The sequence below is a fragment of the Jaculus jaculus genome, chromosome 5 (genome assembly GCF_020740685.1).
Source record: "Jaculus jaculus isolate mJacJac1 chromosome 5, mJacJac1.mat.Y.cur, whole genome shotgun sequence".
Classification (NCBI taxonomy): domain Eukaryota; kingdom Metazoa; phylum Chordata; class Mammalia; order Rodentia; family Dipodidae; genus Jaculus; species Jaculus jaculus.
In genome coordinates this window covers 71,124,566-71,150,058 of record NC_059106.1, presented here as the reverse complement: position 1 = coordinate 71,150,058, position 25,493 = coordinate 71,124,566, and the positions used below count along the sequence as shown (strand labels likewise).

The window sequence follows — 25,493 nt, the reverse complement described above, 5'->3', positions numbered from 1 at the left end:
GGCCCCGTCTGTGCACGAATTCTCAGCCTTCGCTATACCCCATGGCAGAAGACATTAACATTTCTACCAATTCGTCTCTGCAACCACATAGTGCAAGTTGGCTAAGTAGTGCCCCAAGGTTGCTGGGCCCGTGGGAAGGAAAGCCAGGCAGTGAGTCCCATCTTGCTCTGTCCGTCTAGTCACCCACCCCAATGTTCCCAGGCACTGCCTTCCATAAAGCAGGGCCACTTCTTCCTTGGTACATCTGAAAGCCCATTGGTGGGCAGCTGCTCAGCACAGGCACTTGCTAATGCTTGCTGAATGACTGAATGAAGGAACAAATAAATGAGAATGTCAGTATAGAGGTGTGTCCCTGTGCATAACCTAGCCACCTGCAAATGACCCCTCCTACTGGGCACTACTTTCTTGTCGCCTCCCCCCACCCCATTGACATGATGACAACTCTACAGCCTGAGCCGAGCACGGGTTTCCCCCGAGAGCCCCTGGCCCACTCCCTGAGGGGGGACCAGCACCCTACATGATGGACTAGTTCTGGGATCACTGAGGACATGATATGAAAATCCTCCCAACTCCCTACTTAGGGAAAAGTGCTGCCCAACTTGTCTCAAATGTCACATCTCTCTGGATTAATTTGCAACTCCAAAGTCCTGATTAGAAGGAATGGTCTCCGACTCTCAAGGCAGAGCTGCGGAAAGTGGAGCAGGTCACTCTGGAAGCACACAGGGCCTCCTGGACAGAGGAAATGGACCCCGGTCTCCTTAGCCCTGCAGGGGCCTTACAGCCAGCTGCTCTGACCCCAAGTCCCTGAATAGCACAGATGGAATATTCACAGTGCATATACATATAATGCCAAATGGCTTCCATTAGCCCAATTTCAAGATGTCTATATAATGCCCCCGAATTGGGGGACTCTTTCACAATGGGAAATTTGTCTGAGAGGCTGATGCCCAGGGCGGAGCATCAGTGGTCTAATTACAGGAAGGAATAAAAGCAGAGGGACACGGCTCTAATGCACCGGCTCCCGCTGCATCTCCGCACTCTACCCTCCCTGTGAGGTCAGGGCCGCGACCACCGTCAACCCACACTACCTCCTCATCTGCCTCTTCCAGTACCGCAAGACAGGAAGAGCTACCTCCGTCTGTCCCCGCCTCGTCTGTGTGCCAGTCCTTCCCTGTTTCAGCATGCGGAACTGGCATGGCTGTCTTGGAGCAGAAGCAACCCCAGGACATTCTACCAGAAGTGACAGTATGTTAAGCACCTCTTCTTCCTGGTCGGTCCCCTTTGGCAGGGAAGATGGAGGGAAGCAGGATGCGAACACGGACTGTGAAAATGGGGCTTAGATGAAAAAGCAAGTGCTACAAACAGTAGGTGCTTAATTGATGCTAGGTGCTTACTGCCAGCTGTTACGTGTGCTGTCAGCTGCTATGACTCAGCTTTTCAGGTGGACCTAGAAGGTCACTGGGGTGGGGTACAGGGTAGCTGTGGTCTCCCTGTGTTAATTATGTAGGGAAAGGTGTAGGGAAAGGTTTGGTTTTGTGTGTGTGTGTAAGAGAGAGAGAGAGGGAGAGTGCTTTCAAAGAGACACCCTCAAAAGTCAAGGACCTGCTGGACTTGTCACAACACTATTAGCTCAAAAGCCAACATTAGGGCAGAAGAGATGGATCTGCAGTTATAAGTGCTTACTTGCAAAGCCTACCAGCCTGGGTTCAACTCCCCTGTGGCCATGTAAAGCCAGATGCACAAAGTGGTGCACGTGTCTGGAGTTCATTTGCAGTGGCAAGAGGCCCTGGTATGCCCACACACTCTTCCCTGTTTACAAATAAAATAAATATAGTACTATTTATTTATTTGAGAGAGAGAAAGAGACAAAGAGACATAGGGTTGGGAGACAGGGAAAGAAAAGGCACTCCAGGGCCTCTAGCCACTGTAAATGAACTCCAAACACAAGTGCCACCTTGTGCATCCAGCTTATATGTGGGTACTGGGCAATCAAGCCTGGGTCCTTAGGCTTTGCAGGCAAGGGCCTTGACCACTAAGGCATCTCTCCAGCCCTAAAATATTTTTCTAAAGCCAACATCACTGAAGCAAAGAGGCCACAGAACACTGAACTCTTAGCCTTGGTCTCATCGACTGTGGGACACCACGTGACAGCACAGACTTCATCCCAGACCAGTGGAAAAGGCTCCAGGAAGGGCTGGTTGGCTCAGACACAGATACCATTCAGCCCCTTCCCCCAAGAAGCCGAGATGACACACCACACAAGCAGCTAGATGGAAGATGTTTTCTTTTTCATATGCGGACTCCCTACAATTCAATCTTAATACCCATTACCTTCCTCTGTTCCCTCCTCTTGCCTCCATTCAAGTGAACTGCTTCTTCTTTCCAACTAGACCCTCTTCTATTTTGATGCCCTTTTATTTGACCCTCCACCTTCAGCTATGCTGAAATAATGGAGGATTTTATGCAAACTACGGAGCCAGGGAACAGAGTGAGGCTGGAATGGTGACCTATGGGCTTAGCATCTTTCTTCTATCTCCTGCGAGAATTCCAGTCAAGTGAGGTTAGGGTGAGAGTGGCTTAATTAATGAGTTGACATTTATCAAGCAGGGACAATTTGCCAGGCCCTGTGCCGAGTGCACTATATGACTCTTGCATTCCGCATCTTAATCTTTGTAGTAGCTCTACCAAGAAATTCCAGGTTAACTACTCCTAATTGGAAATGCGTGAGACCCAAAATGCACTGGGTTGGGATTTTTTTTTTCTTTTTTCAATTTCTTCAGATTTGGGGGATAAAACTCCCTAATAAACAAAACCCATCGCTCTCTTGTGTACACTTCATACCCAGGCTGGAGGAAATCCCACATAATGTTTTCTTAGCATGTCTAAGTATGGACGATCATGTCAGGCTTGGAATGGCCCATGTGTGGTATCAGGCTGGTACTGAATCCTGGACTGTCAGCTGAGATATGCTCCATATATATATAGGCACAGTGACTACAGTTCAGAGAAATAAAACAACTTGCCCAAGGCCACAAAGCAAGAAAGTGGCATGATGAAGTTCAATGCCAGGGGTCTAAACCCAGATCCTGAGATTTTCAACCTTTTACTGGGCCACCTCCCCTATGGTTACCAGCAAGTTTGCAAACCTGGGGTCCTCTCATGCTTCCAGATTCCAGATGGCAGTGGCAAGTGAAACAGAACAGGTTTGGTTGCTAAGGACGCCTCCTGCATTCTGATGGGGGACTGCCAAGACCACAGTTACACAGGCTAAACAAAGAAATGCCTGTTTGAACACCTCTGCTGTTCAGTAGACCTGACCTGGACCCAGCCTTCAGAAGCGATTCACCTTCACAAGTATGAGTGTGATATTCACATGGCTGGAAAGCAAAGACAGAGCCTGGGTTAGGCACCAAATCCTGCCAAGATTTCGACTTAATTAGCTCTCCCTCCTTCCTTCCCCTCCCCTTCCCTTCCTTTCCCCTTTGCTTGCTTGCTTCCTTTCTTTCTCTTCTTTCCTTCCCTTTTTCCTTCCTTCCTTCCTCCTTTCTCTTCTTTCTCTTTCATTGCTTTTAGGTCCTAGGAACTGAAACCAGGGCCTCACACGATAGGCACTCTGTCTACCACTGAGCAATCTCACTAGATTTCACTCTATCCCACACAGGCCTTGACTTTGTAACCCTCTTACCACCTGACCCGGCCCCCCTTCCACCTCCAGGCCTCCATGATCACAGGACTGTACCAGACTGAACAGACATTTTTTAAAATCCCATTTTGACTTTATTTTTGGTGACTTCACTTCATGGACATATACAATGGATTTCCATCATATTCATCTTCTTCATCCTCTTCCCACACCCACTAAAGCCATCTTCTTCCCAACTAGTCCCCTTCCTACATTCATGCTGCATGTGTGACACCCTGAATTGAATTCTGTTTACTTGCACGAAGATCAATAAGGGCTTGTTTACTGGAGCATGGACAGTTTAGTCTAGCAGTGGCTACACCATGGAAAAATGTGGACTCCTCCCTCTCCCAGCAAACAATTAACTCTCAATAGCTCCTCTGGGGGAGTGGGCCCCCATGAGCCTCTCCCCACCCATGATGGGATGTTGAAGGGCTCATTCTTTTTATTTTGTTTTTATTTCAGAGATAAAGAGAAAGAGGGAGAAAGACAAAGGTGTCAGACACTGTAAGTGAACTCCAGATGCATGTGCCACCTTGTGCATCTGGCTTACCTGGGTCCTGAGGAATTGAACCTGGGTCCTTTGGCTTTGCTGGCAAATGCCTTAACCATTAAGCTGTCCCTCCAGCCCAGATGAGCTCATTCTTATGAGGGAACCATAGCTGCTGTGAGTTAGGAGTGTTGCGGCCATATGGTGTCCAGAAGACAAGTGTTCACGGCACTCCTCCCTGTCCTCTGGCTCTTACATTCATTCCAGCTCATCTTCCGTGCTGTTCCGGAAGCCTTAGGTAGGTCCCCTTTAAGGCTGAGCACAGAAGTTTTATTCACTGGCATTTCTGATGTGCTTGTGCCATCAGCCTGGGGTAGGCATAATCCCATGCAACCTGTGAGAGTTTTGTGGGGTGAACTGAAAATTTGAGGCTCAGGTTGGGGAGAGTAAAGCTCAAAAGACAGCAAGGCCAGAAGTGTCTGGAGGAGACCCTCAGGGTTAAGCTGGGGAACACGCAGCCTCCTCCCCTCTGAGGGCTCACAGCAAGCAGTGGGGGACTCACAGCAAGCAGCAGGGGCAGGAAAGAAGTCACAGACTCTAAGACAAGTGCCACTTACTTCTAGAGGGTTTAAAGGAAAAAGAACAGCACAACACTAGAAGAATAAAATGGACCTCTAAATGAATGCTTATCTGATCTTGGCATGGAATAAAGGCCTCTCTGAGCATGGCACCAAAAGTTGGTGTCATAAAGAAAAATTAAAAATTTAAATTAGTGGCAGAAAATTAAAACCACTACACATCAAAAGGAAAGCCATCACTTTAATATCTTTACTATGCAAAGAAGATAGGAAACATACTAACAACCCAGTGGAGAAGCAGGCAGGAACTGGGACAGGCAATTTACAAAATGATCCACAAATGGCCAGTAAGTGATGACAGGTGTTCCACCTTCCCTATAATCAAAGAGATGCAAATTGTCACCACAAATGGGATTTCATTTTCTGCCCATTTGAATCAATGAGACCGATTTGAAACTCACTAATATGCAAGGTGGGCCAGGGAAGGGGGAACAGTGGCTGTACTTGCGCTGTTGCTAGAAGCCTGTGCTATTCCAACCTTTCTAAAGACAGCCTGGAATTATGTATCCCATGTAAAACCTGGTAACTCTTTGACCCAGCAATTGCACTTCCAAGAATTCAAGGAGATAATTAGATGAGGGCCTAAGTTGTATGAACAAGGGTACTTTTCATCTAAAGCATGCCAAGGATGACTGGTTAAATAATTGTGGTGTATTCAAACCACAATGGCTCCCTCTCTGATAGTCATTACAAAAGACAGAGCCAGGCCACGTGTATGAACCACGGGAGCGTACCGGCCTCATTAGCCAGATTACGGAACTAGGTGGACATCACGATCCCAAGCGCCTGAGGGGAGATCTTCATCCGTGAACATGAGCTGGGTTTGTCCGTAGTGGCTGGGGTGCTCCACGGAATGGCAGACAGGGGGTCGGGCTTGGACCCCAGCAGAGCAGGACAGGGGCAGATCTGGGAACAAGATGGGGAAAGATACAGGAGGGATCTGGGACTCACTTTTAGAAATGAGATTGCCAGACCAGCGAAGGAAAACGCTACCTCTGTTAAAGACCGAGTGTCTGATGATGGATGAGAAGCCTTGCACGTGTGTTGCGTATATGTGTCTGTCTGTGTGTAGGTGCATGTGCACGTGGAGGCCACAGTCTGAGGTCAGGCGTCTTCCTCAGTTTCTCTCCACCCTATCCTCTTATTGGGAGACTGGGTCTTTCTGAACTTGGGACTGGCGATCGGCCTCTCTTTGCCTCCTGCGGTGGTTTGTATGAGATGTCCCCCATGAACTCATGTGTTTTGAATGTTTGGTCCCCAGCTGGTAGCAGTTTGGGGGAGGGTGCGGGTGGAGCCTTGCTGAAGGAAGTGTGCTGTTAGGGGTGGGTTTTGGGGTGTTACAGCCCAGCTTCCCCCTTGCCAGAGTTTAGCTTACTCTTGCTGCTATCTTTCACTTGCTCTGATGAGTGATGTCCAGCCTCTGCTCGTGCCTGCTTTCCCTGCCATCGTTAAGCTTCTCCTTGAGATGGTAAGCCAAAATCAACTCTTCCCATCAGCTGCTGTGAGTCAGATTGTGTGTGTGTGTGTGTGTGTGTCCTAGCAATGAGAAGGTTAGTACAATACCTTCCCAGTCCTAAGATTATAGGTGTGTGCCACCACACCTGGAATCTTATGTGGCTGCTGAGAATCCAAACTCAGGGCCTCATGTTTGTGTGGCAAGTACTTTAGTTACTGAGCTGTCTCCTCAGTGCCTCGATTTAAGAAAACTAATATTAGTCCAAATATATCCCATGTTGTACTTGGGATATACTTACACTTGAAATCATTCCAATTTTTAAAAAAAAATAGCTGGATGTCTTGTATTTTCTCTGGTGACCTTCGCTAAGAAGCTCTACAGCCCCGCTGTTGCCTCCATGGGACAGACACGGCCAGCTGAGGGGACACCAAAGCCATGCGGGCTTCCTGCGTCCTGTGTCCTGCACCCTCCTTGCTCCAGTCCGCTTGCCTGAGAAATGGAGTCTCGAGCTTCTCCCTTCCTCGAGGAGTTTGTCAGTGCTTAAAGTGCAAGATGAGAGCAGAGTCTTTTGTGCCAGAAGAGTGTCATTAAGAGTCCTGGCCATCAAGTCGCCTTAAGCTGCACGCAAGCCCCACCTCCCGTCTCAGCCAGTCCATGTGTAAGATGGAGATAGCAAGACTCATCCACGGGGCTGCTGCGTGGTGGGGGATTAGATGAGGTAATGGACGTAAAATGTCTGGCATACAGTCAGTGCTTAATACACGCTCATCCCCTTCGCTCTGGTCCACGTTGCAGCCCACACTCATGCCCCTGGGGATTACAAGCCAAGCGTCACTTGTCTCAGGACTTCAGGAGTTGCCTTTAGATCCTTGCCTTGAAGTGATGATGGCAGGCGTGAGCTGACACCCTTCACCTGCCTTCACCTACGTCCCAAATCCCCAGCATCAGTTCAGTTCCTTATCTGCGCCTTTCACACTCTGGGTGAAAGTGAAGAAGGATCAGACGGGCTTTGAAGGCAGACAAGAAGGGATGGCGGCCGCCGAGGGGAGCCAGCCTGAGCAGCACCCTGATGCCATTTTGAGATGGAACCGGCGACACAGGGAAGGGGGACTCACAGGCTGACAGGGGTGAGCGTTTCCGGAGCCTGTCTATCTGTTCGTCTGCCACATGTGGCTACTAAATACCTTGCAGGAGGTTAATATGACCAAGTGGCTGAATTTCAGTTTTATTTAACTTGAATTAACTGAAATGCACAGTCACACGGGGCTAAGCATACCGTGTTGGACAATATGCTCTAGACCAGGGGAGGAGAACTTTTCTGTGACACAGGAAAACAGGCCATTTTTCAGGTCTGCAGGCCACATGGCCGTGCCGCAGTAGCTCACCTCTGCCGCTGCAGCACATACGAGTCCCACAGACATCATGTAAACACAGGACCATGACTGTGTCCCAGCCAAACTTCACAAAAGCAAGCTGCTGGCTAGCCAGGAAAGACTTCGCTGCCCCAAGCACACTCTCCCTAGAGCTAGATGCACAAACTCTCATTTTGGAGACTTGACACACCTCCAGATGCCCATGCAGACTGCTCATGAGTGACAGTGAGTCCTTAGTCTCTAAAGGGCCCTCTGAAGATGGCCTGGATGGTTTCCCTGATAGGGTCATGTGGCCAGAGATCAATAGTGCACAGTCTTCCTAAGGTCTATGGAGGTCTGAGCCTCCGACAAAGATCCAAAAGGAGTCATGAACCATGAAGGCCTCAGTGCAGCTTGTACCCCACTCCCACGATCCTCGCAGGCACCTTCCCTAATGTCATTGGCTCTGACTGCCGTCCACAGTATCTCCAAGGACACACACATGCTGTGGAAGGAGTTACAGCCAGAGGCTTAAGACAACAAATGCTGGAGAGAATGTGAGGAGAGGGGAACTGTTATACAAACCTCAATATGGAGGCTCCTGGAAAAAAGCTAACAATACAACTACTATATGAGCAGAGATCTTAGACCACTCCTGGGTATTTGAACAAAGGAATCTAATATTCAGAGACACTTGCACATCCATGTGTATCTACTGCAGTCACAGTATCCAATACATGGAATCAGCCTAGCCCAACAGTAGGTGAGTAGATAAAGAAAAAATGTGGTACACAATAGAGTTTTATTCAGTCATAAACAATGTCATTTTCAACAAATGGATAGAACTGGAGGTCATAGTATTAGGCGAAATCAGCCAAACTCAGACCAATGTCACGTTTAAACTCATATGTAAAACCTAGATTTTAAAATATTTTATTTATTTATTTGTTTGAGAGAGAAAGAGAGAGAGAGAGAGAGAGTGAGGGTGTGCCAGGGCCTCTAGCCATGGAAAATGAGCTTCAGACACATGTACCACCTTGTGCATCTGTCTTTACCTGGGTACTGGGGAATCAAACACTGGTCCTTAGGCTTTGCAGGCAAGCAACTTAACTGCTAAGCCATCTCTCCAGGCCAAGAACCTAGATTTTATTCACACATGTGTGTGATGAAAAAAATAAAAGGAGAAAAGGGATATTATGGGAAGAGAGCTGGCAGGAGGGGGACAGGGAAGGGAAGATAATCAAATTACGTGATCTACATGTGTGAGGCTATCATTATGAGCCCACTGTTTGATGCAGTAAATATATACTGACAGTAAATAAAGGAACACAAAGTAAGCTTTTTAAAAGGCCTGCGAGGGGCCTAGAGCACAAGCTGTAGGATAATGCCTGCGTGAAGGGCTGGGCTAGAATGACCAATATTGTGAACTTGGTATTGAGAAGAGCTGATGGTGTTTTCAGATGCCACACATCTCAGGTGTCCTCAGTTTAAAGACAGGGAGGTCTTTGTCAGGCACTCTCAGTTAAAGTAGAGTGTCAGGTCAGGAGTACTCAGTTAAGGTGGAAGTGAGTCAGGTCAGGAGCTTTCAGTTAAGGTGGGATGAGTTAAGTCAGAAGTCCTCAGTTTAAGGTAGAGCTGAGCCAGGAGCCACTCCTCCCTTAGTTAAGGAGTCAGGTCAGGTTCTCTAGATAAGTTCCAGTGGCATCAGGTCAAGTACACTCACTAAAGGTGGAGTAAATCAGGTCAGAACTCAAGATATCATCAAGAGCAGTGAGGTCAGGAATTCTAAGGGTTCAGTTGGATCAGTTTAGGAGTCTTCAGTTAAAGAGAAGTAGAGTTAAGACCAGTAGTCCTTGTTAAGGTGGAGTCAGGTCAGAAGCACTCAATTAAAGGCATATGTAACTTTTCTGTGAACCTCTCCAAGGTCTTTAGTCAGAAATGGCTGAAATCTTTTCAGAAGCCCATAATGGTTCCAGGTAAATCCTCAAGCTACTTCCTTCTGCCCCTCCCATCAGGGTGGCTCTTGCCAAGGAGGGAAGATTTGCCCTCTTTGCAGGATACTCGTAGCTAAGACACAGTATCGGTTTCCATCTTGCTACAGGTTCACTCAGGAGCGTCACTTGCTCTTTAAGGTCTTATGCAAAGGTAAGGGAAAGAACGCCTTCAAGTAATTGGCATACTTTACTGGGGTGTTATGTCATTACGGTTATTAATTATCATTAACAGTCTTAAAATATGCCTACTAATGATCTCAACACAAAATAGCAGTGCAGGTCTTAGCCGAGAGCAGCATAATTACCTATTAATAAGATGTAAATTTCCCAGGGAAATGACAGAGATCTAGAAGTACCACCTTCTGAACTAACATAATAAAGTTAATAATAATAATAGTGTATAATCTGAAGATATTAGTGTTAATTTGAATTCTAACACATATTTAAACAGACTGAGAGAACAGGAAATTATTTGCATAGCTCAGACCAAAAAGCCCTAATCCATGCTATTAAGGAAAAATTGACTATTCTTTCTCTGAATGATAGAAAAGTGGCTGTCGTCATTCTATTGAGGTTTCTGCTGTGCATTTCATTTTATTTCAGGTTTGTATCTCTTATTTTCAAAACCAGCCTGAGCTAACCTGATACCATTAGGTCCAATATCAAACCTAATTCAAAAAATGAAGACACACCAAAACCCAGTTACAGAGAATGGAGAAGTAGAGGCTCTCAGACCCTGGGGATAAATCAGAGCAGCCGGGCTCTGTGATTCTAGGTCCCAGGAAGGCAGGTGGAGCTAATCACACACAGTAAGGGAGTTACTGGTTAATCACCAGTCTTGTTAGGCAGCTGCAGCCTTGGTCCCAGCAGATGTAGTACCCTGAACCGAGAGAGCCCCACCCTGCCTGGGACAAACGACAGCACCTCAGGCCGCTGTGGCCACGGTGGGAGGCACCTACCTTCATAGCTGGCGTGAAAGCCCTGGGCGCTGACCGCATAGTCACTGATGAGGCGCAGGGACAGGGTCGTAGCCATGCTGACAATAGTAGCTGGCAGTTGAAAGCCAGTGAGCCTGAAAAACACAGAGGTACAATGAAAAAGAATGACTTCACTGGGAAACTACACAACTGTCGGGCCCTTGTTGAGTAACAGCCAGAGGCACGGGGGGAATCCAGATACCTGCTGGAGGCACGGCGGGGCAGGGGTGGGGAGGGTAGACACCTGCCAGAAGCACAGTGGAGATCTTGGCACAAGGGATATTGCAGCTTGGACTTGGAATGCCCCTCAAAGGTTGTGTGTCGACAGCTTGGACCTCAGGGGGTTACTACTGGGAGGTGGTGGAATCTTTAGGAACAGGTCCTGATTGGAGGAAGTGAGGTGATTGAGCCTGCTTTTGAATCAGTGAAGGCTTATGCCTGTTAGGGCAAGCACTCTTCCATCTATGCCCAGCTCTGTCTTTTTGCTTTCTGCCTGCCACAAGGTGTGTAGCTTGCTCCGCCATGATGTGCTGCCTCACCACCAGCCCAAAAGCCACAAGAACGTAAGTGGCCATGGACTAAAACCTATAAAACTGTGTGCCAAAATAAATATTTCCTCTCTTCACAATGATTGTCTCAAACATTTTGCCACAGAAGCCAAGAAACCTGCTAATAAAGGAAGGGATCAGGGGGCCCAAAGTAGAGGCCTAGAGAGGAGGATCAAGAGCAAAGTGATCCTCAGCAGAGATGACAGAAATCAGAGGCCTCTGACATCGAAACATAAAGGAGATGACTTCCTAAAGCCATGGCCTGATTTCCTAGTGGGAGGCCCACCTGCTCTATCTGGCTTGTCTCCTTTTCTGATTTCTTCTCCTGTCTTTTTCCTTTTTGGCTGAGGTGCTCCAAAGGTCTGGGTAGAATCTACAATTGATAACTGCTGGTAGACAGTCTATGTTCACATACTGAGGAGAGCTCATCCAATTCTAATGAGCTGACTGTGGCTGCTTCTTATCATAGCTTTCCTCATTCTTTAAAAGGAAACCTTCCGTTGTTATAGAAAAGAGTGCTTATCAGTTTAAAAAGAAGAACGCAAAAATAAAATAAAGTAAAAGAGCCAACACAATCTAGAAACAATCATCCTTGACCAGTGACATACGAAGAAGAGGTAAAGGATCAATAGATGGGACCCTAGTCCATGAAATAATTTCACACAAAGGGGCTCGTGCTGGGCATGCTTTTAAAATTAAAATGCCTGCATCTGATCCTGGAATATACATGAGAAAAGAAACAGATGAAAATAAAGGGATTGCGGTACCTAAGATGACATGTGTTCAGTATTAAGTCATTGTTAAAGATTCTTCTAAGGCTTAAAATATAATGTTGGCCAGGCACAGTGATGTGTGCCTGCCATCCCAACACTCAGGAGCTGAGACAGTATGATCAGGAGTTCAAGGCCATCCTGGGCCGCATAGTGAGACTCTTGCACAAAAAAAGAGAAAAGAAAGTATTCATACATAGACACACGCATATATATGAACACTGAATACTAGGGGCACATTTAGGAAGGAACTTTTCTTCCACTGGGCATCTGTGCCTGAGGGACCCCCAGTGGAGACTTCACCATGCACAGGGTGGTAAGGAGCTGACAAGTCTTTCATTTACTTTTACTCTTTACCCCCTCTCTGAGATGCCCCCACCTCTTCCCATCTTCATCAGGGCACTGAGGTGGAATGCAAGGTTCACCTTTTACCCCCGATTTTTAGATACCCCAGGGTACCCGCAGTACTTGATGCTACACAATACTTCCCACTGCTGTCTAACTCTTGACACTGGTATGTCTCATGAAGAGCACGGGTAGTGAGCTCCGACAAATTAAAGCATGTGCTTGCTAACACCCTCTGTGACAACCGCTGTGCTGCATGAGGCCCATAACCTTCCTACCACCCTACTCTTATAGGCGTCACATTAACTCAAAATAAACTCAAAGAAAGGAGATTAAGATGTGGGCGGCCAAGTAGTTCAAGATCGCCTTCTCTTAAAATAAAAAGACATCTAGGGCTGGAGAGATGGTTAACCTGTGAAGCCTAAGGACCCCAGTTCGAGGCTCGATTCTCCAGGACTCACATCAGCCAGATGCACAAGGGGGTGCGTGTGTCTGGATTTGTTTGCAGTGGCTGGAGGCCCTGGCACACCCATTCTCTCTCTCTCTCTCTCCCTCTTTGTCTCTCTGTCACAATCAAATAAATAAATAAAAATGAACAACAACAACAAAAAAGACATCTAGCCAAAGGGCATATACCTTTAATCCCAGCACTCTGGAGGCCAAGGTAGGAGGATTGCTATGAGTTCGAGGCCATCCTGAGACTACATCCTGAATTACACATCAGCCTGGCCTAGAGTGAGACCCTACCTCAAAAAAAGAGGAAAAAAAAAAAAGATCCTGTTTAAATGTAAAATGTTTCCATAAATTCCTGTATCTAAATATTTAATCCCCAATTGGTAGGTCTGTTCTGGAAGGCTATGGAAACTTTAGGAGCTGGAACCTTGCTGGAAGAAATGTGTCACTGGGGACAGACCTTGAGGTTACTTGCTTGCTCTGCTTCTTGCCTGCTGATGTGACTGTTGATCTGCATCCTGCTGCCACCATGCTTTTCCTGCCATATGATACTCTAGTGTAACAGTAAACTGATTCCAACACCTTTCCTTGCACAAGCTGCTTCTGGTGAGGTATTTTGTCCCATTAATGAGAAAATAACTATTATAGATCCCTACCTCACTGTATATTCATGTTCTTTCACTTTTTTCACACAGCTAAAAATACACATGTATAATAACCAAGCCACACATATTAAAAGGAAACAAACTGAAATGCCATTCTGCCAGGGAAAGGTTTTCTAAGTGTGACGCATTTAGAAGACTTCTTTCACTTCTGCCTGTCCATCCTTTTTCTTTGGGGAGGGGTGGACTGTGTATAGCATTTGATTCTGATAGATAGCCACCTGACCATCAGTCACAGAGCTGGGCAAAGACATGATTGACCACAGCACACCATCTTTCATTTTTATGGGCTGGTTCAAGGTGTGGGAGAAGAGAAAGGGGGGCATAATCCAAGCAGGGCCATGCTCAGTCCCTCCATGAATATGATACACAGATTCTGAAAGTCTTTGATTTTTGGATCTTAAATCACTCAAATGTGTGCTTTGGGTGGCCAGCAGTATTTTCATCATCACACAAGCCTATCTGCTTTAGAGCAAATGTTGTCACCAGACATAAACAAAAGCTGATCAGTGGGAGAGGAGACAGAGGCCTGATGACAGATTTGTGAAATTTTTGATCTAGCCATGCAGAGAACCCTATCTCTTTGATGCCTACTTACATAAGTCAATATCTATTCCTTTTGTCCTCTTCTCTTCTTTTCTATTTTCTTTCTCTCTTCCGTTTTGTTTTGTCTCAAGCTAGTTTGATTTGAGGATCTCTGTCTTTCTCTCCTCATTAAGTACTTATAGATACAACATAATACCCCAGAGATCTTAAAATAGTTATCAGTTGAACTACATGACAATTGAAAGCATGTTATGTGTGACAAAATCATGAAAACATACAAAGAAAATGTAGCCTAGACTATGATATTAATATCATATAATATGTGTCAAGAAGGACAGTTTTCCTAACCTAGAAGGAATACATACAAATCAACAAATGAAAAGAAGAACAAAGGCCCTACATACACACAAACACAACAATGATGAAAATATCAAAACCACATCCACCACGCTCATGCTTCAAGTATCATATTGGCTAATATAATATCTAGAGTTGATGAGGGTCAAAGAATGCTGACCCTGCAGTTAAGTTCTCAAAGAGAGGGCAGTACCTACAAATCACACACACATACACACACACACACACACACACACACACACACACACGGCACTAAATAAAAATGACCAGCTGTTTAAAAAGTACATATTTCCGTAACTTCACCAACTTGAATAGACTTATAATGATCAAGACAATTGAATCAGTAACCTTAAAACTCCTTTGAAAGAAATAGCTAGGGCCTGACAGGTTGACTAAAGAATGCTACCAAATGAATCAAAAGAAGTAACACTAATTCTATTCCACACAATCTTTTTCAAACATCTGAGGGAGAAACCCTTCTACACATTGATGCTGGGACCACACACCAGAACCAAAGGCAGTACACATAAAGAAATCCAGGGAGCTTGAGAGATGCCTCAGTGGTTAAAGGGCTTACTTGGGTTTAATGTCCAGCACACACATAAAGCCAGATGCACAAAGTGGTACATGTATGTAGAGTTGATTTGCAGGGGAAAGAGATCCTGGTGTGCCCATTCATATTCATTCTTTCTCATGCTCTCTCTCCCTTGTAAATAAATCAATGAAAATATCATTGAAAAAAAGGAAATCCAAAGGGAAATGTCACACTGGAAAGCAAGCCAAAAAGTCTTGAACAAGATGTTAGTAAAAACAATGCCTCAACATATAAGGATAACTACACAGCATGGCCATGTAGGATTTACTCCAGGAAGGCAAAACTCTTTCAGTATTTAGAAATCAATCAATATAACCACCATTTTGATTGGAAAAAATTTAAAAAATCATTTGCCTATATCAAGTCCTTCCAAAAAGGCATTTGGTAACATTCAACACTTATTCATTACACACACATACACACACACACAAATATATATGCATATATATGTTTATATTATACACACACACACACATACACCTACTGTCAGGACTAAGAAGAGAGGGAAACTTTTCTCAACCTGTTAAAAACCACCTTACGCTTCCCCAGGTACATTTGATGTACTTGTAATCTCTACAATCTATGACTCTGCAGCTATAACCTAATCACATGCCAATCTGCTTCACATTTAACACAGAGCACTCACTGAAAATCCTACAAGAACAAATACATGCTTCCTCCTCAATAAAACAAGACTTTTACCCTGAAATGGGTAGACCACAATACAAAAAATAAAGAGTCAAAAACCTGAGAGATCTCCACCAAGGATGCCAAGTCCCACAATGGGATCCACCAATGAAATCATAAAGAAAACAACAGAAATTGAATTCCAAAATGAAAACACAACAAACTATGTGACCCTGATCAAGATAACTGCTGAACTGGAAGCAAATGATCAAAAACCCAACAATTACATAAATGAAATTGAGCAGAATCATCTCTTAGAGCACTCAGCTTTTGTCACTAGGCTTAACTTAATTAAAGAAAACCAGAGAAGCCTCAAAAGAGAGATAAATAAATTGAAGGTGAGTCAATTAGTAGAGGATCTCAAAAATCAGCTGATTAAGCTTAAGGAAGACATGATTAAATGCAAGAATGAATTCCAAGAAGCATCAAGTAAAACAGACCTTGAACTGAAATTGTACTTCAAAAAAGAGATGGAAGGTGGGCATGGTGGCACATGCCTTTAATCCCAGCACTTGTGAGGCAGAGGCAGGAGGATTTCCGTGAGTTCAAGGCCACCTTGAGACCACATAGTGAATCCCAGGTCAGCCTGAGCTAGATTGAAACCTCGAAAAACTAAAAAAAAAAAAAAAAAAAAAAAAAAAAAAAAAAAAAAAAAACACTGAAGGACACAATGCAAAATAACACAACATAAAACAAAAGTCAAATAGAGCTTTTAAAAACCTCTCTAGAACCCCTCACTAACATAGTCACTTAGGTGGAAGACAAATCCTCTGACCTGAAAGACAAGACAGAAGAAATTGATCAGCAGTCCAAAAAGTTTGCTAAGTTCAAAAAATCATGCAAACAGAGCATGAGGGAACTTCAGGATATCCTAAATGACCAAACATCCAAATAATGGGTATATCAGAAGGGGAGGAAATCCAATCCAGAGGCATAGAGAACATATTCAGCAAAATTAGTCTCCATCTCAAAACTTCTAAAGGTGATTCATTCCTTCAGCAATGTGGCAGGATACAAAACCAACACACACAAAGCAGTACCCTTTCCATATGCAAAGGACAAATATACAGAGAAAGAAATCAGTGAAGATGTCCTGTTTTCAATAGTCACAAAAAATTAAATACCTTGGAATAACACTAACCAAGGATATAAAAGATCTATATAATGAAAACATAAAAACACTCAAGAAAGAAACTGAGGAGGACTTGAGCAGATGGAAAGACCTTACATGTTTCTGGATATGTAGAATTAATATTGTGAAAATGGCAATTCTACCAAACACAATATACAGATTTAATGCAATACCAATGAAAATTCCAGCATCCCTTTTCACAGACATAGAAAAAAAAATGATCTCAAAATTCATATGGAATGGCAGCAGGCCTCATATATTTAAACATATCCTCAGCAAAAGAATCACCTCTGGAGGTATATACTCAATATAAAGTTATATTTCAAAACCATAGTAACAAAAACAGCATGGTACTGGCATAAGAACAGAAACACAGACCAATGGAACAGAACTGAGGACCCAGACCTTAGGTCAGGTAGCTACAACTACTTGATCTTTGATAATGGTGTTAATAATGTAGAGTGGAGAAAAGACAGGATCTTCAACAAATGGTGCTGAACAAATTGGATAATCACATGTAAAAAATAAACCAGACCCACTTATCTCATAACACACAAAAATCAAGTCCAAATGGGTTAAAACCTCAATATAAGACCTGAAACTTTTCAATTACTGGAAGAAAAAATAATTGGAACTCTCCACAATATAGGAGTGGGGAAGGACTTCCTGAACAATATCCCAGTAGGCCAGGAAATTAAACAATCTTTCTACCATGAAACTAAAAAGCTTGTGCACAAACATTCCATAAACAGAGTTAGTAAATTACCCACAAAATGGAAGAAACTTTTCACCAGCTGTACCACTGAAAGAAGCCTAATATCTAGAATCTACAAAGAACCCAAACAACTAAATAAAAAAACCAAACAATCTGTTCAAAACATGGGGTAGAAAACTGAATAGTGAGTTCTCAGGGGAAGCAATACAAATGGCTCACACACACTTAAGAAAATGTTCAACATCTCTAACCAACAAGGAAATGCAAATTAAAACAACCATAAGATTCCACCTTACTCCAGTAAGGATGAAAACCATTAAAAAATCAAACAAGTGCTGGAGTGGTTAAGGTGCTTGCCTGCAAAGCCAAAGGACCTTGGTTTGATTCCCCAGAACACATGTAAGCCAGATGCACAAGGGGGCACATGCATCTAGAGCTCATTTGCAGTGGCTGGAAGCTCTGGCATGCCCATTCTCTCTCTACCTGCCTATTTTTGTATCTATCTCTCTCTCCCTCTCTCTCTCTTTCAAATAAATAAATAAAATATTTACAAAATCAAACAAGAACAAATGTTGGTGAGGATGTGGGGAAAGAGAAACCCTCATCCACTGCTGGTGGGAATGTAAACTTGTACAACCATTATGGAATTGATTGGGAGATTCCTGAAGAAAATGAATATAGAACTGCCAACATACCCAGTCATTCCCTTACTGGACATTTACCTTAGATGCTCCACACTTCACTACAGAGATATTTGCTCAACCATGTTTATAGCTGCTCAATTCATAATAACTAATAACTGGAATCAACCCAGATGTTCATCATTGGAAGAATCGATAGCAAAGTTGTGGTACATATACACAATGGAATTCTGCTCAGCAATAAGAAAAAATGACACAATGACATTGTGTAGGAAAATGGAGGGACTTGGAACAGATCATATTCAGTGAACACACGCAATCACAGAGAGCCGAATGCCACGAGTTCTCACTCATCTGTGGTTTCCAACCTGGATCAGCAAGAGTTGTTGCTGGCATACTGGATAGACAACTTGAGGCCCAGACAATAGGGATGGAAAGGTTTTGGGGGAGGGTGGAGGGAAATAAACACAAAACTAAATCCGAAATGAATTGGTACCATAGAAACCTTTCTTCTTGAAGGTATACTAAAAGACATTACCCTCAACACGAGTATAGGAGAGCATGTGAAAAGAAGGGCCCTGGAAAGGGTGGAATGAAGCCTAACCTTAAAAAATTTTGGCTTTGACCTATAACTTTCATTACCAGAAATATATGCTACCCACACTGAGCTATTGATCAGAAAGACCTGCAAGGTCCCCATAACAAGATAGGCTTCAAAGCACTTGATTGCCCACAGACCCTGAGGATTCTCAATATTCACCAAAGAAGAGATCCAGAGACTCCAAGAGCTCATCATTGAAGCAGACTTAAAACACACCCACAAAGGTTCCAGGAGAAGAGGGGTGGAAAAGTTTAAGAGCCACAGGTTGAGAGGTCATGCCTAGAGGCATTGCCTCCCCCCAATAACTGACTGCTGCTCCAACAACACATAACCCACAACCTCATGGGAAATACCAGCAACCCCACTGAGAAGTATCAGGGAAATGGGGCAAGGAGAAGGGAAAAGATGGTACCAACACATGATGTATCCATATAAAGTATGGTCTTAATTTTTTTAAATAAAGCGAAATATCAAAAACGTAAGGATATAACAATTAGAAAATCAGCAAATTTCAAGAAAGGAGACACTTTACCAAAGAGGATGTATGGCTGGCAAATATATACATGGAAAGATGTTCAACATCACCTGACATTGTGAAAATGCAAAACTAAACCCCAACAAGTGATCTGTACATCTAAGAGAAGAAAATGACAACTCCAAGTGCTGCCAATGCCATGGAACACTGAAGCTGCAACAAAACATAATCTGTCAGAAAACAGTTCAGTATTTTCTTGTCAAAAGTATTTATTTATGGGCTGGAGAGATGGCTTAGCAGTTAAGCACTTGCCTGTGAAGCCTAAGGACCCTGGTTCGAGGCTCGGTTCCCCAGGTCCCACGTTAGCCAGATGCACAAGGGGGTGCACGCGTCTGGAGTTCGTTTGCAGAGGCTGGAAGCCCTGGCACGCCCATTCTCTCTCTCTCCCTCTATCTGTCTTTCTCCCTGTGCCTGTCACTCTCAAATAAATAAATAAATAAAAATAAACAAAAAATATTAAAAATAAATAAATAAAATAAATAAAAAAGTATTTATTTATGGGAGGTAATATGATGGAGAATGGAATTTCAAATGGGAATGTGTGGGGGTGGGGAGGGAGGGAATTACCATGGGATATATTTTATAATCATGGAAAATGTTAATAAAAATTTTAAAAAAGTATTTATTTATGTGAGTGTGTGTACACACGCACACATGTTCGTGTGTGTGTGTACAGGTGCATGCATGCCACCTCAGGTGTGTGGTGGTCAGAGGATGACATTTGGCTCAGTCCTGGCCTCTTCACCTCATTCGAAGCAGAGTTTCTCACTCTGGACTCTGGCTCTGCTGTTCTTAGCCAAGAAATTCTCTTGTCTCTGCTTCCCATCCTGCCACCACTGTCAGCAAGCTGAGGGTACAGAAGCCGGCTACAGCTTCCGGCTGTTTTTTTCCTTTTTCTTTCTTTTTTTTTTACATGGGGTCTGAAGATCAAACTCATAAGAGTATTCCAGCTTAAGTGACGAGCACTTTATCCACTGAGCCAATTCCTCGGCCCAGTTTAGCAATTTCTTTTTTTTTTTTTAAGCCCAACACATTAATTACACAAGGCAGCTATTGCACTCCAAGACATTTATCCTCCAGAAGTGAACTTATATCCACACAAAAACCTGTGTGTGACTATCCGTAGGAGTTTCATATAATAGGCCAAGTCTGGAAACAGCCCAAATGTGCTACCAAAGGTGAGTAATTAAACAAACTGTAGCCCTGCGTGTATTGTGAAATGCTACTCAGCAGTAAAAAGAAATGAAGAAGTGAGATGGGGAACACCATAGGGGCGCCTGGAGGGAATCGGGATGATTGAAAAGACAGTTAACCTCCAAAGAACACAACTGTATGATTCTGTTTGTATTGCATTCTTTTATTTTTCTTGCAGGTGGAAGTGTGGCCTGCCCCCTGCCTCTGATCCCCAAACCCCATTCTCACAGGTACTGGTTGACTCTTCCTCTTAGTGGGCCCAATTCACAGCAGCTGGGTCTCGTGTAGCCCAGGTTGGCCTTGAACTCCTGACCCTCATGACAGTCATGCTTCCACACTTGGCTCTGTCTAGAATTCTTGAAATGACAAAATAATTAAGGTAGAAAATAGATGAGTGGCCTTCTGGGGATAGAGACAGTATGAGGGAGAGAATGTGGTGACCATGCAGGGGATAGGTAGCGGCAGGGGTCTTTGTGGTGATGTAATACTTCTGGAACTTGATGGCCGTGGGAATAATGTGATTTGCATGTGCTAAAAGGAAACAGCAGTCACACGTACGCACAATGTACACAAATGTACACGTTGCACAGATGTCAACCTCGACCTCATGGTTCCCGTGATGGAGTCATGAAAGATATTAGCAGGGGCAGGGCCAGGGTGAAGGCTACAGAGCACCTCTCTGTATTATCTTCCACAATTTCCAGTGAGGCTGAAATTATTTCAAAATTAAAAATTAAAGAGCAATTATACAGAACTAGAATATGTGGATAGAGCACTTGTCCCACCAGTAAGAGTCCCAGAGTTTGGGTCTCCAGCACCCATGGAAATGCTGGCTGGGTGCTGTGGTCCACCTTTAACCCCAGCACGAAGGAGGCAGAGATATGGGCTCCCTGAGGCAAGCTATCTAGCTAGACTACCTGCCTCAGCGAGCTCTGGGTGTAAGTGAGAGACATGGCTTCAGTAAAATAAAACAGAGGGCCATAGAGTGAGAAACTGCCTTCACCCTCTGGCCTCAGTGCCCATATGCAAATACACATACATGTGTGCACGCACGCCACACACACATGCAAAAGAGTTTAAAAATCGTGTATGTAGCTCATATTACATTTCAGTTTGGCAATTCCCCCAGCCCTTTGACTGAAGTCCCTCTGTGGAGACTGGGCCATGATTTTGTATCTGGTCCCTGCCAGGTCCACACTGCCTGCTCCCCACCCCACCTGAAACCCTGCCTTGGATCCTTGCTGGAAATAGGACCGATATGCAGAAGTACAGCCCAGGCCACAGGCCACCATTCACCAGGGCCTTGGTTTCCTTGATTTGTCTGTATACTAGAAACCCAGGCCTCACCCCCAAACAGTCACGTCTGTCAGTGACTACCAAAATAGCACACTGACTTAAATGCAGCACAGCCTGTAACTAGCATTGACCTCCCCCAGACCCCACCACCGAGGCCTCACTGGGCTCAAATCACAATTGTTTCTGCTTGCCTCTCACCCAAGTTTACCAGAATTTATAGCTCTGGGTTCCTTCCCCACACCGTGTCAGGGCAAAGCCTTTACAGCCAATGATGCCCACATATCACAGGCGTTCTGACCCGAGTGGGAATACCCCTTACAGCGCAGGTATTGGAATACTTGGTTCCTAGCTGCTGGTGGTCATCTTGGAAGGTTATGAAACCTTTGGGACATGGGGTCCAGCTGGTGGACATAGAAATTTATAGTCCAGCCCTGCTTCTGGTCTTCTTCTCTGCTTCCTAATCAGCCAAATGTGAAGAGCCTCGGCCACCTTATCCTTCCGCCATGAACTCCACCATGTCTTGCCCACCACAATGGAATGTGTCCCTTTATAAACATGAGTCCAAAAAAATCCTTCCTCCTTTAAATTGCTTCTCTCAGGTATGTCACAGCAATGAGAAAAATAAACTAACACAACAGGGAAACTCCAGAGCTTCACCCAGGAAGGTGTCTCTGGGGATGGCATTCCTCCACTGACTAGAAGCTGCAAATCTTGGTCCCCAAGTCACCTCCACACTGCCACTGCACATTCCCTAGACCCTACTTTCTGGGTGTTATAATAACACAGCTAACGCACACCGTCAACAAATTAATTACAGTTTTTAATCACTTGCAATATATGGAATTACAGCTTACTTAGCATGCCTCTAATCAGGTATTTACCAGTGTTCTGTTGTCACACCAGGGTTAGTAGAGGTTTCTAGCCAGGAGGAGTCCTCATAGGCACTAAGACTGTGACGGGGTGAGTGAAAGCTTTGCTTTCCCCTCTGGAGGTCCAAGCATTCCTAGAGCATCTTGCCCCTCTTCCTCGGGCCACTTGTCTCCTTTGACCTTGGTTTGGGGCTAGATGCTGACCCCTGTCGCCAGAGGAGCTATTATGTTGCCTGTTGGATTGAGCAGATCAAACTTTCACTTGCCCATTTTAAAGCAACTTTTTATTGACAGTTTTTATACATGTACTTTGATGGGAATCCCTCCTTTCCCGTTGTTTCTTTTGTCCTCCTCTCCTATACATCTTCCACAGAGCTCCTTCTCACCAATTAGTCCCATTTCTACTGTGATGATTTTTTTTTTTTTTTTTGGCTTTTCTCCATCATCCATGATGACATGCTGTTGGGCCCATAATGACAGCTGTTGTGAGGTCATGAATGCAACAGCTGCCTTGTGTCCAGAAGCCACCAAGCACTTCTCATCCTCTGGCTCTTAATACTTTCCCGTATTTTATTCACAGGTAAAAACTAGGGCAGGCTGGGGAGATGGCTCAGTGGGTGAAGGGCTTCCCAGCCTAGCAGGAAGACCTGAGGCCGGATTCCCAGCATTCACATAAACGCTGGGTGTGCTGCTGTACGCCTGCAATCTCAGTTCTGGGCAGGCAGAAACAAGAGAATTCCTAGGGCTTGCTGGCCAGTGAGACTACCAGAATTGGAGCTCTAGGTTCATTGTGACACTCCATTTCAACAGATAAGGTAAAAAGTAAATGAGGAAGAAACCAACAGTGACCTCTGATACGCCCATGCACCAACACACACACACACACACACACACACACACACACACACACACACACCCTACAACATGTAAAAAAAAAAACTAAAAGGAGAGAGATTTCCTTTAGTAGTAGAACCCAGACTTAGTAGAAACAGGGATTAAAATGATGGTAGGTGCCATGGAGACGCTAAAATCAGAGTCGAGTGCTCTGCAGACAGGAGTGCCCCGTGCACACGAGGTAAGGCTCCCGTTCCGCCTCATCAGGCGTACATCTTTCCCACTTCCTAAGCGCCCTCTTCACTTTTGCCCTCTTGCCCTGGACACTGGCAAGAGATGTCTGGGACTCCAAAGACTATTCGTTCAGAAGCTACCCATGAGGTCACCCACAAGCTCTCATGACTCAGCCCTGCCACGTCCTCTGCTCCACTCCCTTCTGGCATTGGCCCCTCCCTGCATGCTTGGTCCACAGCATCTCAAGGGTGGGGAGAGTGGTCACCCCTGGGGCAACAAGAGGGTGCATTTCCTGTTGAGGATTTGAAACAGTTCTAAAACTGACTCGTGAGTATGCACACTCCAAATAACATGAGCGGTAAAATACTCTTCCCTGAGTCTCTCTGGTCCCCCTCTCTGTACAGCATTGGCTTCTGTGCCTTTAGTTTATCAAGTTTCCCCCTCAGGACCTTGGCATGTGCTGTTTCCTTCTTAGAACACTTGCTGGCCTTCCCTCCTTGACACACCATTGTCCACTAATAAACTCTTCCTCATCATTCAACTTTTCTCTGTCTCAACAATATTTCTGGGAAGATGCATTCCTGACCTTCCACACCAGCCTATTCTGCCCAAAGAGCTCCCTGCAGGGGCCCGTGAGGGTCACACACTCCCTGGGCCTGGGCACATATTGCTGATTCTTCCATCCTATCCCACTGTTTCAGTGATCCTGAGCCTTTGTTGGCTGGGATGCCTGGGAAGCTCCGTGGAGCACAGAGCCTCATAGAACCTTCCTGAACACCAGGATTAGCAAGAATGAAGCTTTGGTGAGCAAAGCCATCAGGATATGAGGGTTTATTAGCACAGTGTTTTAAAATATAGGATTATTGGAGCTGGAGAATTGGCTTAGGGGTTAAGAGCTTGCATCTGAAGCCTAAGGACCCCGGTTCAAGGTTTGATTCCTCAGTCCCACATAAGCCAGATGCACAAGATGGTGCATGTATCTGGAGTTCATTTGCAGTGGCTAGAAACTCTGATGTGCCTATTCTCTCTCCCTCTCTCCCTCTATCTGTCTGTCACTGTCAAATAAATAAATAAAAATAAATGAAAAAAAATTAAATATAAGATTATTATTATCAGGTTTGGTGATGCCACCAGATCAGGAGACAGTGAAAATAGAATGTGGACACTGAAAAGAAACTATGGAGCCAGGTGTGGTAGCTCATGACTGTAATCCAAGCACTTGGGAAGCTGGGGCAAGAGGAGTATCTCAAACTGAAGGCCAGATTGCACTACAGAGTTATACCCTGTCTTAAAAATCCAAAAAGAAAAGACTGAGAAGTGGTTCAGCTGGTAAAGTTCTCGCCTTGCAACCATGAGGGCCTGAGCTCAGATCCCAAGCACCCACGTGAAAAAGCTGGGCAGGGTGGCATATGCCTGTAATTCCAGTGCTGGGGAGGTGGAAGCAGGGAGCTGTCTGCTTGGGGCTTGCTGGCTACACTAGCTGACCAGCAAGCTCCATATCCAGGGGGAGACCTGTCTCAGTAAGGTAAATAAAACAATAGAGGAAGACATCTGACTTTGACCTCTGACCTCCACATATACATGAGCATACATATGCAAAAATTCAATTTAAAAATTTGATTTTTAAACACAGAAATAGGGAAGAGAAGAGAAAAAAGGAAATGAGTCTGTCACAGTTCCTCAAGGGAGAGGGCTGACTGCACCATGAAGTACCACTAGGGTCTGTGAGAAACAGAGGGAGGGAGGGCAGACAGGTCAAGAGCCTTTTCTGCCAGGAAGGCGGGTAGTCCTGATAAGCATCTTCCAGATTCCAGACAGGGTTCCAGATGTGAGAAGCCTGCTGGGGTCAGGTACCCGGCCTGGGGAGCGCGGAGGATGTGCGCCTGCACA

General features: G+C 44.8%; 1 protein-coding gene across 4 annotated transcripts in view; it reads right to left on the bottom strand.

Annotated features, from left to right (window-relative positions):
- Csmd2 (CUB and Sushi multiple domains 2) overlaps positions 1-25,493 on the bottom strand; it is a 671,876-nt gene that overhangs the window by 520,216 nt on the left and 126,167 nt on the right. For all 4 annotated transcript variants that reach the window (XM_045150007.1, XM_045150008.1, XR_006637190.1 and 1 more), the window contains exon 3: positions 10,572-10,684. In XM_045150007.1, the coding sequence (XP_045005942.1) occupies positions 10,572-10,684 (113 nt within the window). The remainder of the gene's footprint in view (positions 1-10,571; positions 10,685-25,493) is intronic.